The sequence below is a fragment of the Lepidothrix coronata genome, unplaced genomic scaffold (genome assembly GCF_001604755.1).
Source record: "Lepidothrix coronata isolate B3197 unplaced genomic scaffold, Lepidothrix_coronata-1.0 Scaffold210, whole genome shotgun sequence".
NCBI classification, from domain to species: domain Eukaryota; kingdom Metazoa; phylum Chordata; class Aves; order Passeriformes; family Pipridae; genus Lepidothrix; species Lepidothrix coronata.
Window position 1 is genome coordinate 1,298,916 of NW_016690390.1, and position 16,340 is coordinate 1,315,255.

The 16,340-nt window shown below is 51.9% G+C and overlaps 1 protein-coding gene across 6 annotated transcripts in view; it reads right to left on the reverse strand.

Annotated features, from left to right (window-relative positions):
- Positions 1 to 4,294: 4,294 nt before the first annotated feature.
- Positions 4,295 to 16,340, reverse strand: part of SEPT9 (septin 9) — a 136,079-nt gene continuing 124,033 nt past the window's right edge. For all 6 annotated transcript variants that reach the window (XM_017833069.1, XM_017833072.1, XM_017833071.1 and 3 more), the window contains 5 exons: positions 12,161 to 12,278; positions 9,689 to 9,784; positions 8,721 to 8,817; positions 7,129 to 7,180; positions 4,295 to 6,335 (listed from right to left, as the gene is read on the reverse strand). In XM_017833069.1, coding sequence (XP_017688558.1) covers positions 6,200 to 6,335; positions 7,129 to 7,180; positions 8,721 to 8,817; positions 9,689 to 9,784; positions 12,161 to 12,278 — 499 coding nt within the window. In that variant the 3' untranslated portion in view covers positions 4,295 to 6,199. The remainder of the gene's footprint in view (positions 6,336 to 7,128; positions 7,181 to 8,720; positions 8,818 to 9,688; positions 9,785 to 12,160; positions 12,279 to 16,340) is intronic.

Genomic DNA, 16,340 nt, shown 5'->3' on the forward strand with positions numbered 1-16,340 from the left:
CAGTTTAAGCCTTGGGCTAATGCAGTGTAAGATGGTGGGGATGTACAGAAGGGACTAAGGTTCTTCCTGCTTCCCTGCCTTTGTCCTCTGCAAAGCTATCTCAGGACATGGTCCTTCAGAGGTGAAAATTTGTAGTTTTTAAAAAATGGGGTCTGTAAACTTTGCCAGCAAACATGTTCAGCTGTGGCTTGCCTAAAAAAAAACACAACAAACCAACAGGCCTGCTGTAAAAATGGTGCACAGATTAAAATAACTGCTAAGCCCTGGATTCTGATGGTCCTTTGTGACAAGGAGCTCACACAGAGTCATCCATTTCCCTTTATATCAGCCCTCCACCCCACACTCACACTGTGGGTAATTGCCAACACTAAATAAAACTACAAAACCTGAAATGTTTTGGCTTATGTCATTTCCAGATATGCCCTGGAGCAGAGGATAAAGGATTTTTATTTTGTTTTCCAGCTAAATATTTTCTTCTTTTTACCTTCTTGTTAAAGAATGACTCAATGCTGTTCTCTTGCCCAGCATCACTCACTTAAACCTCCATTGTGCTGCACACGCGTGTCTACACCAAATTTTGGTGCTGGGAACCCCACTAAGGGGGCCTGGCTTGGCGTATTGAGTCATTAGTGCAGGTTGTGATGATTGATGTTGTGTTGTGCTGCTGTTTGTAAGAGCTTGGTTGGGATGCTCAAGCCCATCACTGCCAACCCCCAGGCACGTGGTGCCATCCTTGCAGGTTATTCCAGATGGGAAGAGTTCGGGGGAGGGAAACTTCCAGGAAAGATGGTTTCAGTAGTATTAAGAAAAGGGACTTTGGTACATTACTGCATGCTATGAGGTATGTCTTTAAGCTTCAGTAAACTTTTGGAGCCCCTGGGAAGCTGGTAATGTGCCTTTGAAGGAAGCATGACTTATGAAATTGCAGTTTTTAGCTTAGCTGGGTAATGTTAATGAGAAAATATCGTGGGCTGTGGGTGGAAGTCTCCTGAATCCCATAAGTTAGGAATAAATTATTCTGTTTTCCTAAATGAAGCAGTGCAGTGCAATGCTGCTCCTAAATCAGGCTGATGGTGAGAGTTATTTATTAATTTGTACAGGACCAGACACGAGCTCAGGCAAATAAATACAAACTAGACCGCAGCAAAGAATTACAAACTTGGACTTGCTGTGGGCAAGAAAAGACTTTGCTGGGATTTTGAGAAGGAGCAGGTGGGTTTGGACCAGCACCCTGTGTGATAGAGGTGGCGTGAGGAGTTGGCACAGGGGTGGAGGTGGAGGGACAAATCCTCCTTTCTGCCAGAGATGCAGCAAAGATGATCAAAAAACCCCAGGCTTTCAACTGCAGTGCAGCAGCTTCTCAGTAATTAAAGCTTGAGATCACCAGCTCTGCCTGTGCCTGCTGCAGCCCAGCTTGCACATCAAAGGGAGATGTTTCCCATGGGGACAGGTCCCACAGCACCGGATTCAGGTTTTGATGGGCACTCTGGGCTGGTGTGTGAGAGTGATGGCCCAGGAAAGCCCCTTAACAGCAGCTCTTACTGAGCAGGTGATGACACAGCCCCCTGGGGTACCCAGGCTCGTGGTGACTCGGTGGTGCCCCATGTTCTGGGCAGCACAGGCTCATCCAAAGGGACCATCCCTGGAGCAGGGGGTGGCCCTTTAGGGCAGAGAGGGCTCCCAGCTCTGAGGGCTTGGGCTCTGCAGGTACCACACAGCCTCAGCTTCCCCTCCTGCCAGCACCTGGCCTCCTACCCAGAGAGGATTTATTCCTCCCTGAACAGGTCTCCAATGACGTTATTAATCAGGGAGATGGACGAGTACAACACACTTTATTGTGCACTGTGGATGAGTGATAAGTCTGGGCGCCGATGCCTGGGATAGCAATCAGGGGAGGGTGAGTGAAAGGAAGAGGAGGAAAGAGCAGCATTGTGGGTAAATATGTGCACTTCTGGTGGTGATTACCCTCCAAGTAATTAGTTTTTAAATCAGGCAGACGTTTCGGGAACTACTCACTATGAGCTGCTTTAATTATTTATACTCCCTTTTATTCTTATTATTTATAGTCATCCTCTTTGGATGGGAATGCTCTTTGGAACCTGAACCACCTCCAGCCCACCCTGGCCAAGCAGCCATCTCCAGTGCTGCCAGGCACCTCGAGAGCCTGGGGGGTCCCCCTCTCCCTCGCAGGGCCAGGCAAAGGGGAGTGAGAGCCCATCACTGCTGCGGAAAGCCCTGCTCGGATCGGTAATTAAACTCTCACTCATCTTCATTTCCCTCATTTGTTAAAGTGAGGCCACTCAATAAGCCATTAGTGCAAGGTCCTTTCTGTCAGCTACGGCATCGTTAGGCACATTCCCCTTGGAGACGGCTGGGGAGGGTGCAGGCAGGGGGAGCAGCCCCTTGCCTGCCTCCTCCTCTGCCCAAACCCTCCCCATCCACCCCTCCGAGGTCACTCCTGCCCTGTGGCCAAGGCTCTAGGGAGTGAGGGGGAATTTTGCAACGGCAAACCCTTCCCCCAGCTGGGATTTTTCCCACAGCACCACACAAACCCCTGTTCCATCAGAACATCTGCTGTTGTTGCTCTCTCTTCACCAACCCCACCTCTCCGGAGCTTCCCAACATCTGGAAACCATTCCCTGCACCATTCCCATGAAGGGACCTCCGACCCACTGAGCCCCTCCTCTGGGCTAAACAAAGGCTGCCCTTATTGCTGAGCTGGGGAATTTTGCCTGCCTTCCCCTTGCTCCAGCCACAAACTGTTTCTCAATCCATCATCAGGAGAGCATCTGCCTGGGGAGCCCTGGAGCATCCTCTGCTTCATCTTCCTCCATGGACACACTCAGATGTCAGCATCTGCCTGGGGAGCCCTGGAGCATCCTCTGCCCCATCTCCCTCTACGAGCACATGCTCAGATGCTGGCACTGAGGAAAGCTGCAAAAAAACCCCAAGATCCCAGCACAAGAAAAACCACAATACAGGGAAAAGCTGCTGTAGATTGACCCAGGAGAAAAGCCCATGGTCTATGTGTGTAATTACTACAACTACATGTTGATTTCCCCTCCCAAGAGCTTTTATGCTGGCTCTTGCTCTGGTCACAACAGCAAGAACACCTCGATCTCGCTGCTTTCTCCCCCATGGAGTCATTTGGCAACAGGCCATGAGAGTGAGGGGAGTTTCAGCTGAAGCAACCATGGAACTGCTGTGCAGCACAAAAATAAAAGAGTAATGCTAGGGATGTGTTTAGCATTGGGACAAAGTGGGGCCCATCAGCAACCTTCACCACACACCTCAGTGGATTCCATGTGAGACAAGACAACTCACTGCACCAAAACCCAGGTGAGAGCAAAAAAGCAGAGGAAAAATGTACACAAGCCTGTCCTGTGCTCTACACCCTCACAGGAACCCAACCTGAGTGCTGTCCTCTTGGGTCTGTTTTCATCCAGCTCCAGCATCGCAGAATCCCGGAGGGGCTGAGGTTGGAAAGGATCTCTGGAGGTCACTCGCTCCAGCCCCTGCTCAAGCAGGGCCACTCCGAGCTGGTCACTCAGGACCACGCCCAGGTGGCTTCCCAGTTCAGCTACTTGGGGGGAAAAATACAACAAACATGTCAGATGCAGATTAAACCACCAGAATGGACAGTGTCTTGTCTGTAACACCAGAGAGAAACATGGTTTTAAGGAAGGGGAGCCCTCCAAGTGAAGCCAACTTCCAAGGGCATCCCAAAGCCAACCCTGCAGTCACGAAGGGTTTTGAAGACCATCTGCCTGCAGAGCCAAAGCCACATCTGTGTGAAAGACAAGCTGCTGCCTGCCCTTGAACTCGGTGCAACCCACTTCTTCATAAAAATACCAGCAACCACAGTGGAAACAGCTTCCCGTGGGAGCAGAGGGAGGGGATCCACCTGCCTCCCCCAGGATCATGCTGGCTTCATCCCCAGGGCACTCAGCACCAGCAGCTCCAGTGTGTTTTAGAGTACCTGGGGCAGGTATCCAAGGTGGGAAGAGTAAAGGGGGTTAGGAATAATTAACCTTCACCCCAAAGAGGGCAGAGGACAGCAGCTCTAGGGCTTGACTCTCCCATCACTCCCAGCCCCACAGGGTCCATACAACAACCATCACACCGTGGCTGGGAACAGACATTTCCAAACAAACCTCCTTCTATTTGCATTCGAAACATTTATTTTGGGAAATACATATTAAACACTATTATTTATACAAAAATGGACTAAATTTTCGTAATGCTTATAACCCCCAAAAGGCCATTTTAATAGATCTGGATGAAGGGTTTTTTAATGGAATAATTTTTTTTTTCTTAAAAAAAAAAAAAAAAAAAAGTCAGGTTACAAAGGAGAAAGCAGCGTGTCTTGCTTTGCCCAGCTTCAACTAGAGGAAAAAAAAAGTTCAAGATGACATTTGCAGAAGTGCCTCACACAAAGAGATTTTTCTCCCCTTTCAGTCTTTTTTAACACTTGAAATATATATATATTTTTTCAGTTAATACACTTTTTTTTTTTTGTTGGTTTTGCTAAAATATAGCAAGTCAGCAAGTAGAGAGTCGCTGTACCCCAACAGCTCCGTGGTGCTGTTGTGGCTGGGGAGGAATATGAGTGAAGGGCAGAATGGATTCTCACAATGCACCCCCCTGCCCACGCCTCTTTGGGAGGACATGTGTGGGGAGCCCCTGCAAACCCTGTCCAACGTCATCTGGGCATCCCCACCGAGGTGAGAACAACCTCCTCCTTCCTCCTGGTCACCTGTGCCGAGGAAGGCTCTGTCCCCCACGGAGACCACGGGGCTTTGCAAGCGCCTTCCAGTGCTAGAGGATGGGACACGCTGCCATTTTAGTGTGTGCCCCCCAAAAATGGGTGATTTGCAGAAGTTTTATCCCTTAGAGAGGATATGGAGATTGGTGGAGTGGAGAACAGAAAGGGAAGCGGAGCTGGGGCAGGGGCAGGACTGCAGAGCTCTGCTCCAGGACCATCCTCTCCTGTGTCACGGTGCTACCTCACCCTTGCAGGGACTTATTTACTGGAGATACACTGAAATAGGAGGTGCTGGGGGGCAGAGCAGGGGGAGACGTCGGGCACAGCACCCACAAACACAACCCCAGCCCTCCCCAGGGTGGCAGGGCTCGGTCTGCACATGCACAGACCCCCTGCACAAGGACCAGCAAAACACAGGAGTGTGTTACACGGACACACGTCACACAGGGGAACCAGAAAATAAAAAATGATTGAAAAATGCCCAACAGCCTCCTCTGACGTAGGGAAAAAAGCCCAAGAATCACAAGGGTAAGACAGGACAACCCTCCACCTCCCACCACCGCTTTGTGGAGACGTTCCACTCTCAGCCCCCTTTGGACAAACACACTCCCAGCCTTCAGCACACAAAAATCCCACCCAAGTGAATGAAAAATAAATACACAAGTGTTCTCAGGACATCAGCCACATCTGTGGCCCAAGGGAGAGGGAGCAGGAGTCCCTACAAAGGTCTGCAGCCTTTTGCAGGCTGCACAGACAAGGCAGACCCTCCTTCCCCTCTCCCACACTATTGCAAGGTCACAGTCTGAAAAGGCACTTCTCCCAAAGCAGGTCGCTCTGCCTGGCAGGGGGTCGGTGACAGGCAAGGTGACACCTAAACACTCCCAGTTTATTGCATGTAGATGGGGTACAAGGGTTGGGTTGGGGGCTGGCAGGTCCTGGAGGGCTGCAGAGGGCTCGGAGGAGGCGGCAGGAGACAGGGATGGCACTGTCTTGCTCTCTTCGTCCCACCCGTACCTTGCTTCCGAAGGCTACGTTCACCTGGAGAAACCCTTTTGCCTTCAACGGACGGAGAGGAGCCTCTGCACGGAGGGGCAGGCAGGGCTCCTGGGGGCACCCCAATCCTGCTGGCCCCGTGGATCTGCTCCCCTGGGTTCGGCTGCCGGGCCAGAGCTGGGGGTAAGCGAGAGCTCAACCTCCACGGAGGGACAGTGCCCAGCCCAGGAATGCTGGGCCGGGGGCCGAGAAGCAAATTGATGCCACAAGGCGGGGGGTGAGCGGCCGCCCCACGCCTGGTTATTTGGTCAGTTAACATGGCAGGGGGTCAGGGACCGGGGGAAGGGGGACAGTGGTAGAGGATTTATATAAAAATAAAGGGGGGAGAGGGGAGAAATAGCGAGCATGAGCGAGCAAGGTCCTGGCTACGGAGCGAGACGGTTACATTTCGTTAGCCACCAGCTCTTTGTCGGTCACGCCGTTGGAGAGCGAGCCCTGGCCCTCGTTCAGCCTCTTGACCCTGTAGGCTTCGAAGTGGATGTTGCTGGTAATATCCTTGATGTTCTGCATGTGTGTCCTGCAGGAAAGGGAAAGGGGAGCAGTCACATCTTGCTGGGAGCAGCTCAGCTGCCCAGCCTTCACCTCTGCACTCTAACTCCTGCACACCCCAAATACTGCTCCAAACAGCCCCAATGTCCCACCCTGCTTTACTGGTTAACGGTGTCTTTAGGGAAGTAAAGGCAAGAAGGGGCAGCCAGGGCCAGAAGCCTTCACTGGTGCTTGGGGACGTGGGAGTTCTGGCTGCAGAACTCCCATCTGGGGAGATCCTGGTCCTGCAAGTCCTGGGATCAGGTTTTGTAATCTCACCCAACTACCTGTCAGCAACAGCTCAGGTGTGCAGAGTTTAAGAGCCAAATTTAGGAGGAGCTCAATAACCCCTCTAGCAAGCCAAGGGAGCTCAGCTTCCCCCTCCCCTGCAGCAGGGACACCTCTTTGAAAAGGGAGCAGCCATCACTCAGACCCTGCAACGACACCCCGATGGAGGGTGATGTCTTTGGGACTGGTGAGGGATCACTAAGGCCAAAAGCTGCTTGGCAAGCATGCTGGAGCCACACTGCACACTGCCAGCAAACCTGGAGTGTCCCAACCCATCCACTGCTCCTCTCCTCCCTTAACTCAACACTGTAGCTGAGAAAAGCCCCCTGGAGTCCCATTCATGGAGATCACCCCTTGCAGAGGCTGGGAGGGGATGGGGGAATGGATGGAGGAGCAGAGCAAAGCAGCTGCTTCAAGCTGGGCTGGGCCCTCCCCTTTCTTTGGATGCCACCTGGTGACTGAAGACTACTGGGAGAAGGCAGAGTCCCACTGACCTGATGAGGAGGTCCCGCAGGTAGGCGAACTCACAGTGTGTCGTGTTCTCCACTGGCAAGAAGGGAGAGAAACCCATCAGTGTGCACCCATGGCATGGGGACAGCAATCCCTCAGGGTAAGCAGGACCCTGGGGGGCTTCACCAGCATCTGGAGGGCTCAGACAGGGTCTTACATCCTGGGGCTACAGGATGCAGGACCCAGGAGTCCCCTTTGTTGCTGTGAAGCTGGTACCAGGTACGTGCCTCAGCTCAGCATGACCAGCTGGCTGGTGAGGTCTGACTGAGCATCCACAATCCCTTCCCACTCTGTTCCAACAATAAAACCAAAAGCAATGTCCTTTGGGACCCCCTTGGGCCCCAAACAAGGCAGGGGAAGGGGCAAGGTGAGCTTTGCAGTGAGCACCAGGCCTGTCTCCACAGAAGTGCTGGCCATGAGCATCCTGCAGCATTCTGGGCACGCTGGTGACAGCTGCCTGGGCTGCTGGTGTTGTGGAAGGACAAAATCTCTTGGTGAAAAAGGCTATTGCTGTCAGAACAGGGCTTGGAGCAAGAGGGGTGTTTGCAAGAGAGAAAAATCAAAGGGTGTTGTTTCACCACAATTATTCTAACAGGTCATATTTTACCCCTAAATTTACTTAATTTAGAGGATGAACTCCATTTTTAATTTTTTTTTTTAACCCAAACAGGCTTGTACATAGAATCACAGAATCCTTTGAGTTGGAAATGACCTCTAAAAATTACTGAGTCCAACCACTAAACATCATCAGGAATGGCAAAACAACAAATAACAGTGTTCTGCAAAGGCTGCCTATGGCTGTGGCTGTGTCCTTGAGGTCTCCCTGTGCTGAAGGGAGATGCCACAAGCAGAAGGTGAGGGGTTTAATGAATCTCATTAAACCCAGAACTTCCAAAGACACAGCACAAGAGGGCAGCAGAGCTTTAAAATACACTGATTTTCCTGGCAGCTTTGTTAAACCATCCCTCAACACAGGATTCCTATAAAAAAGACTCATAAATGAGGGGAACCAAATGAATGTGAAACGAAGGGGAGGAAGATGAGAGGGGTGGTACTGGAGATGTGCCAGCTGGCTGCCAGAAACCAAGGACAAGGAAATGTGTAGATGTGCTGGAGCCAGGAGCTTTCATCTAGCCTTTAAACCATCACTGTAAAATGGGGGAGAAAAAAGGAAGATGCCAATGGGAAATGGAAGAGGGAAGAGATCCCACAAGGGCACCAACCAAAGGCACGGTGGAGGGTACAGATGCCAGGGGAAGGCTCTAACGGGAGCTTGTGTGCCCTAAAATCCTGCCATCAGGTAGGATTTAACTGTGTAAAACTGTTTAACTGTGTAAAAAGCACAAACCAGGCCATAAGACCACCAGAAGTGTCCCCTTCAGCACTCAGCAGCCCCCTGAGCCACACAAAAGCCACACTGGCCAAGGTGTTTCCAGTCCTCAAACACCAGGGAATTTATCTTCTTTGGAGGGGCAGGGAAGCACTAAATACACTTCTACTGCTGGTTTTGGACCTCAGTGCCTCCTGTCAGGGCAGGGAGATGGGCTCTGGGAGTAGGAAATCAAGAACAAGGTACCTTCAATGGTGCCCCACTTGGTCTTCCTTCCAAGGATTCTTCTTCCATTAACCTGGTATTCCTGGTCACTGCCCACCACTGCAAATGGGATCATTTCCTGTTCAAAGGAAAAAACAAGGTCATGTTTTCCTCCTGAAAACTGGTCAGGAAACCAAACTGGTGAGCAAAGTCCTACATCAAGCTGTTTTCAGGAGAGTTTCACGGGATGAGCTGGTCTGTCCCTGATATTCCTGAGCAGTGTTGCTTGCCAAGGTCTGCAGGCAGCCCAGGACCTGGGCAGCAGTATCTCTTGTGCAAGTGCCCAGTCCAAAACCCAGTCTAAACCCAGTCCAAAACCAGTCTAGACCCAGTCTAAACCCAGTCTAGACCAGCCCCTCACTGGCAGGTGCCAACATACAACCGGACCAAAGGTATCAAGATGCTTCCCTGGGAATTGCCCCCAGCATCTGGCAACCCGTGGCCAGATTTCTGGTCAGTCATTTCCTGATCCAAGGTGGTATCTTTGAATTTCAGAGCCCCTTGAAGATTTTTTTTCTTGCTTGAATTTGTCCAAACCACTTTATTGAGCCAAAAAATTCCCAGCTATTTCCTGTGGCCTGGAATTGGCAGCCACAGAGCAGGGCAGACTAGGGGGAAATTCCCTCCTGGTGCTGGGAAGGCTGCTGCCCTAGCCAGGGATGGGCAGGCACCATGCACCCCCCTGCTTGCAGACTACTGAGGAATTCCTTGGAGGAATGGAGATGGGGAAAAGAGTATGGACAGAAGAGGACACCTTCCCCAGGAGCCTTTGTCACCCTCTTTCTGTCCCTGCTCTGAGCTCTGGAAGGATCCTTGGTCCTGGCCAGACCCCGTGGACAGGGCACAGCAGCCTTGGAAAGAAAAGAGAGGCCCTTTGGAAGGGACTCCCCCAGGACATCACCAGCCCCCAGAGCTGCAGGGCCCATCCAAGCCCAGCCCCTCACACCGACCCGGAATTTCTCGTTCACTAGCCGATCTTCAGAGTCTTCATCAAACTCCTTCTGAGGATACACGTCGATCCCGTTGGCCAGAAGATCAGCCATTATCTAGGAGGGAAGAGCAGAGGAACATGTGAAGGGGATGCAGGCAGAGGAGCTGCACTCCCAGCACAGCAGCTGCTCACAAGCCCACCCGAGAGGCTCTCTGAGCAATGCCCACCAGTCACAGCAAAGTCCGGCAGCAGCTCTTCCCTTTCCATCCTGAACATTGCCCACCTGGGGGAGAGGCACCTGTGTTTACCTGCCACACACCCACCAAGTGCTCACCCTGGAACCTCTGCAAGAACCTGGTGCCAAGACCTAACTCAGGCTGAGAGTGAGATGAAGTTATATGAGCTGGGCGTTGTTTTGGGATTGAAAAAGACAACATGACGTTACAAGCTGCCCGAGCAATGGGGAATGCAGCTGCCAGGCTTGTAACCCAAAGTTAAAAAGCTGATTTCTGGTGTTTGTTTGCGTTCCTTGGAAAAGGAGTTTGATCCAAGGGGACAAGGACACAGCTTAGAAGAGTGGCCTCTAAGGTACTTTGCCTCTGTGCAAAGCAAAGAAATGCTGAAATCTGATTCCTGGGTGGAGGCTCAGCTCATGGGGAGCTCAGAGGATTAGACTTCTCCTACAACACTGCAAACTCCAAGTCAGCCTCTGCACCCACTTCCATTGCTTCCTATGGCCATAAACTCCTCCACATCAGTCCTACATTGCAGGCTGGGAAAGGAAGTGGATCCAGCCCAGGGAAATCGCCCATCCAAACCCACACACTATGTTTAGGGGAATGACCCAACAAAGCCAACTCCACAAGGCACCAGAGTCCCTCATTCAGTGCAGCACTGGCATCAACCTGCAGCCAGGCTGGTGCTTCATCATTCCCTGCCGACCCCAAACTGAACCCAGAACAGCTCTCTGAACCAGCTACACCCCCAGATGCAGACAGGGCTCTGCTTTTTGGAAGCACAGACACAGGCACACTGGAGTGAAGGGGAAAGGTCCCAGCCTGTGCCCACCCAGTCTCATTTCCTGCCCTCTCATCTCCACCAGTGAATCTGCAGCCAGGAGCATGAGGAGAGTGAGCAAACATACCACGTGGCTACGTGTTCTCCCTCCATCTGGAAGGATTTGGGGGGTCTGGTTATAATCAGGAATGTAATCAGAGATGGGGCAAGCTCGTCCTGCGCCGAGCCGGTGCAGAGCAGGCGAGCCGTGTGCTCCCTACCCACGGTGTTTCACTGCACAGGGATGGCAGCAGCAACCCAGAGTGTCCAGGTGACATTTTAAGTCCAAGACTGACTGACTTTGTAGTCCCAGAGTCACCCACAGACACGTGGATATGGGCACTGGTAACTTCTGAATGGAGCCTTCAGTCTGCAAGAGCCACCAAAGAGAGCAGATGTGGCACTGTGGACTCAGCCCTCCGTGTTCCCACACCAGCTCCTCACAAATCCCATGCAAACAGGCTGACATGCCAATTGAGCCCAGCCTGGATTACCTTTCAACTCCATTTCCAGCTATCCTCTAGCCAAGGAAACTGCTTGCAGAGTTTGAAGTTTGGATTCAGCTCTCAAAACCAGACTGGATATTTCAGTGCCTGATCCTGCTCACCAAGAACTGGGAAGACACTGGTGTGGGAAGGAGTGGCTCATCCCCCTCTGCACAGAAGCATGGAACAACGCCTGGCTAAGGTGTTGTCCTCTCTATAACTAATGGACTCTAAAACTGCCTTTTTGGCAAGACCCATTTCCCTTCAATTCCCTGCAGTTCAGACTCATGGACCAAGGAGCTTGGTGGTTTGCTTACTTCTGTAGGGAATGCTGAGGTCATCACACCTGCAGCCACATCCATCAGCTACACAAACGGATTTACAGTCCCTTACCAAACCCCAAAATGGGGTATTTCCACCTCTTGGAAGCCTCAGGGGTACACGGAGCAAAGCTCATGCCTTGCTGCGGATTTGAACAGCCTCTCCTTGGCTCCCACCACCAGCTCCTGACCAAAGGAATTTCATACCTTGCTTCCCTCTTAAATCTTGCCCAGCTGAGCTCAGCAAACCCACACATTTTTTTGCCTGGTCCCTGTATCAGCGCACGATGCCGCACAGGGAGGTTTTCGCTCCCAAAATAACAGAAACCATCCCGAAAATAACAACAACAATAACACAGGAGGCAGGAGGAGCAGGCCTGGAGACACAGAGCTCCACGCTTATCCTGCACTGACAAAGATCCAAGAGAAACACAAGGAACCGCTTGGAGCGCAGGCCTTTCCTCCGGCCACGTGGGATCGCTCGGAGCTGCAGCCCGAGGAATGCGCTGGGCTCCCGGCCAGGAGCTCGCCTGCCCAGCCCTGCCGGGGGAGCCAGGAGGGGGAGAGGGGCAGGAGGGGACGGGGGGACAAGAGATGGGAGCCCGGGGATAAGAGCCACCGACCCCTTACCCGCTGTTTGAAGTAGTCCCTCTCCTCCAGCGTTAACGTGTCAGCCTTTGCGATCACGGGGACGATGTTGACCACTTTGCTCAGGCGCTTCATGAACTCGATGTCCAACGGTCGGAGCCTGGAAAACAAAAAAAAAAGGGGATTCGAACACCCTCAGCGAGGTGGGGGCTGCTGCAATCCCCTGGTAGAGAGGGGCATTCAAAGATCAGACAGAGGGGAAATCACTTCCTTTCAGATAGGACAAATAAAGACATTTTCTTAAAAGCACGGAGATCGTTTGCAAGCACTTAAAACATTTCCCTTTCAAAGCACCTGCTATCGCCTGTGAACCTTCACAAAGGCCCGTGAAGTGGCAGAGGGCTTTTATCTCTGCAGGGCTGCTCAGCCACAGAGGACTGCGGGAACTTGCCCAAAGCTACACATGTCCTTGGTGAAGCCGGGATGAGAGCACGGGCAATGCTGGCTGCAGGGCCAGCCCACTGCCATGTACAAATCAAAACCTCCTCCAGCTCTATCCAAGCTGTCACCAACCATCCAGGGATAGCACAACATGAAAATGGCCACAGGTGACTATTCCTGCTCACACTCCCCCTGTGCTGAGCACCACTCCACTGCTATGCATGAGCCAGGACTGCATCTCACATCATTAGTTGGGATTAAAAAAAGCTCTGTGAATTCTCCAGGGCCTCAGGGAGCAAAGAAGAGATACTGCTTGTTCCAGAGGGCAAAAATGTCAGAAAATCTCTACAACAAAAGTCTCTGCAGAGGAAAACTGAAAAGACTGCATAACCTCAGTGATTAGTGCCTTGGGAAATCCCTCTCTGCTGAAAGCTCCTGCTGACAACACTGACACGATCTCTGGTGCCACACTTCTCCACATCCAGGTGTTTTTACTGCTGGGGGTTCCCAAACAAGCTAGAGGAAAGCCCTTCTTGGGACACCTTCAATTGCTGCAGGAACCCCTCAGTGGCTCTGGAGGTGATGGGGACACACACACACACATGCAGGACAGTGGAGCAGATGTTGCCTTGAAAAAGGAAACCTGGAGGTCCCAGGGTCCAGGAACACCTTTGGGATAGGAGCCTGATTGAAATAAGCACTCACTGAAAGCACACTGAAGGGGCAGGAAGGTCAGTGTCAGATCCCCAAAAGCAAAGGGACACTTCTGTCACTCACACATACCCAAGACCTCCAGAGCTGGCATGTGCCAGCAGGACACGAGCCCAATTCATCTTTGAGGCAAAGAGAGGTGAAGTCACCCTTTGGAGGAGCCATGGGCATCAGTGGCAGAGTTGGGACCAAGAATGAGACCTCAACTCATGGCAACAGGGAAGAAACCAAAATAAATGGGACAGTGATTTAAAAGGCTCAGATGCAAGCAGGCATCCAGCAGGAGCCCTCTGGGGGGAAACACAGAGTGGAGCACTCAGGGAGAACATGGCCAAGAGAGCACTTACTGCCAACACACTCAAGCAAACCCCATCACAGTCTTCTCAGCCCTACAAAGGGCTCGGAGACCCCTGCAAACCCAGCAAGAGCCACAGGAATGCAGAAGGGAAGGGACTGATCCTGCTCCTCAGCAGTCACCAGGCAGCATTCCCATCCCATGGGGTCACCCCTGCTTGGCTCCAGTGCCAAGGGAGGGATGTCCAGGAGAGAGCCACTCAGCTCACGGTGATCTGAAAACAGCAGCTCAAGGCTGCTCCAGAACAGCCACTGCTGGTGACCCAGTGAACTCCTCCCTGGTCAAACCCACTCCCCTCCCAGGGATCAGGCTGGACTGTGCCAGGTGGACCTTGTCCCTGCACACTAATGAGACACATAGCCCAGAGCACATCATTAGCACATGGACAAACAAAGTCCCAGCACAAACTCAAGAGTCACAGATCACCCTGGGCCCCGGGAAAGAAAGATTTTGGCTATTAAAGAAAAAAAGAACAGAAAAAACCTACAAGGAACCCCCCATGGACACATCTAAGCTGACTTGCTGCTGGCAAACATTGTTTGGAGCTCTGCATAATGTATTTCCCAGACCTCCAAGGAAGTAATGCAGTTATGCTCTTTTCCCAGCAGAATTCTTTCCCCTCCTCTCTCTTTGCTCTTTTCCAAACAATTTTTTCCCTCTAAAAGCTTCTTCCCTACTGAGTCTGTGTTCCTGCCTCTTTCATCAGCTTTTCCTTTAAAGACCAGGATGCATATGTAGCGAATGCAGATGAATTCACAATCAGGCAATCAACTGAGCTTCAGCTCAAACTACATGTTAAAAGCCCAGTTACCCTCAGATCCCTCACAGATACCCAGAGGATGAGGATGCCAGAGAACAGGAGGCAGAGCCAGAGCCAGCCCACTTCCCTGCTGTGTCCACCCCATCCACACAGCCACAGTGACCATGTCCATCTGCACCCAAAGCCAGAAGAGCCCAAGGTACCTCTGACACAACGTTGTGCTCTGATGGGCTCCTGCAAGTGCCTATCCATGGGAGGTCACCTCCCTGCACCATCCTGGAGAACATCACGGGACTCCCCAGAGGAACAAACTATATGTTATTAGGGTATTTTGCAACTTTCTAGATATTCTACCAATTTCTGATGGGTAGCCCCAGAAAAACCTTAATTATTTAAAAGAAAGGGAATCTTTTCACTAACAACAAGACCTGTCACTAGACATCATGTTTATGTGAAGACATCAAAGGAGAAAATATGGCTTGATGATGACAAGCTATCGGCTCCAAGCAGATCACAGAAGGGAGGGTAGAGCTCAAGAATAAAAACCTAACCCGTTTTCTTCCCCTTCCCCAAATGGTTTTTGATATTATTAACTTGCAACTAGACATATACATGCTTTGGGCTTTGCTGGGAGGGGTGGAGGAGCCCTAAGGGGAGCAGATGGGCTGGAGCAGGAGGTGCAGGACGGACTCCAGCCCAACCCAGACAGGGCTGGTTGATCCCTCATCCCCTCTTGCTATGGGGATGGGAAAAGCTGTGCAGCTGGGCACACACTGTCATGGCTGGGCACATCTTCTCAAGGCTGGACACACACTGTGGTGGCTGGACACACATTATTTCTGCCTTGCCCTCAGCCACTGCACACAGACGGGGTCTAAGCAGAGGCTCATTCCTGCTGGTTCCCCTGAAATGCTATTACAGGAATCAAAATTCACAGCGAGCTGCAAAGTTATTTCCTTTTGGTTGTGCCCCAGATCAAACTCACAGCAAGAATTTGAGCGGTGTGTTAAGCAAACACCGGTGAGAACCCAACAGCCGCCCAACCCCATCACCTGCTGGAGGGAGCTGGTGGGCACCTGAGAGGGGCAGCCAGCAGGGAAGGCAGCACTGGGGGCATCCCTCAGCCAACAGCCCTTGTACAGGCAGCAGAGGGGCTGCTGAGGCCAGGCAGTGTTCCAGAGCCCCATTTCCGAGTTGAACAGAGCTTTGCAGGGGTCGGAGCAGAGATATTTATTGGGTGGCAGAGTCAGGGTTGTGCAGCTGCAGCTAAAAGCCCCTGCCAGCACCATACTCAGCCTTCACAGGAATGGTTATATGGGAGTGTTACAAGAAGGACAGGCTGTGTGCAAACTAGATGGGCTGCAAAGCCTGGCCTGAACTCCCTTGCAAACTTCCTTGCACAGCAGAAACTTCTCCTCTGATTAACCCTTGAGCTGCTCAGATGGGAGGGCCAGACTGAAACAGAACTGAGCAATCCTCTGCTCTGGCCTCTGAATCTCTGTTCCTGGTTAACTTTGCTTTTTATCCTCTCTCTCACCTTTTTATTTAAGTAAAAAGTAAGCTCTCACTCAATGACAGGCTTAACCCAGCTGCCTGCAGCACCCACGTGCCAGGGAAGGGATGCTGAATTCTGTGCCGTGCCCATTCACATCAGCAGGGAAGGGCAGATGGACACGAGTCACTGCTGCTTTGGCAGCAGTGTGAAGGCTGCAGCTCCCTAAGAACTATCCCAGGAGGGGTGGCACCACACTTCCCAAGATGGCAAGTGGAGCACGCAGATGGCATCATGTGGGCATGGTGGGGTTCTCTGGAGTTGGGTGTCCCCAGTGCAGGTCTCTGCAGCTCTACCAGCCACTGCCCTTGCCAGCCATCCTCCCCATCATCTCCCAGAGAAGCTGGAGGCACCACTGCAAGGACCTTGATGGCCTTCCCATACCCTCCTGCAAGGAACCAGA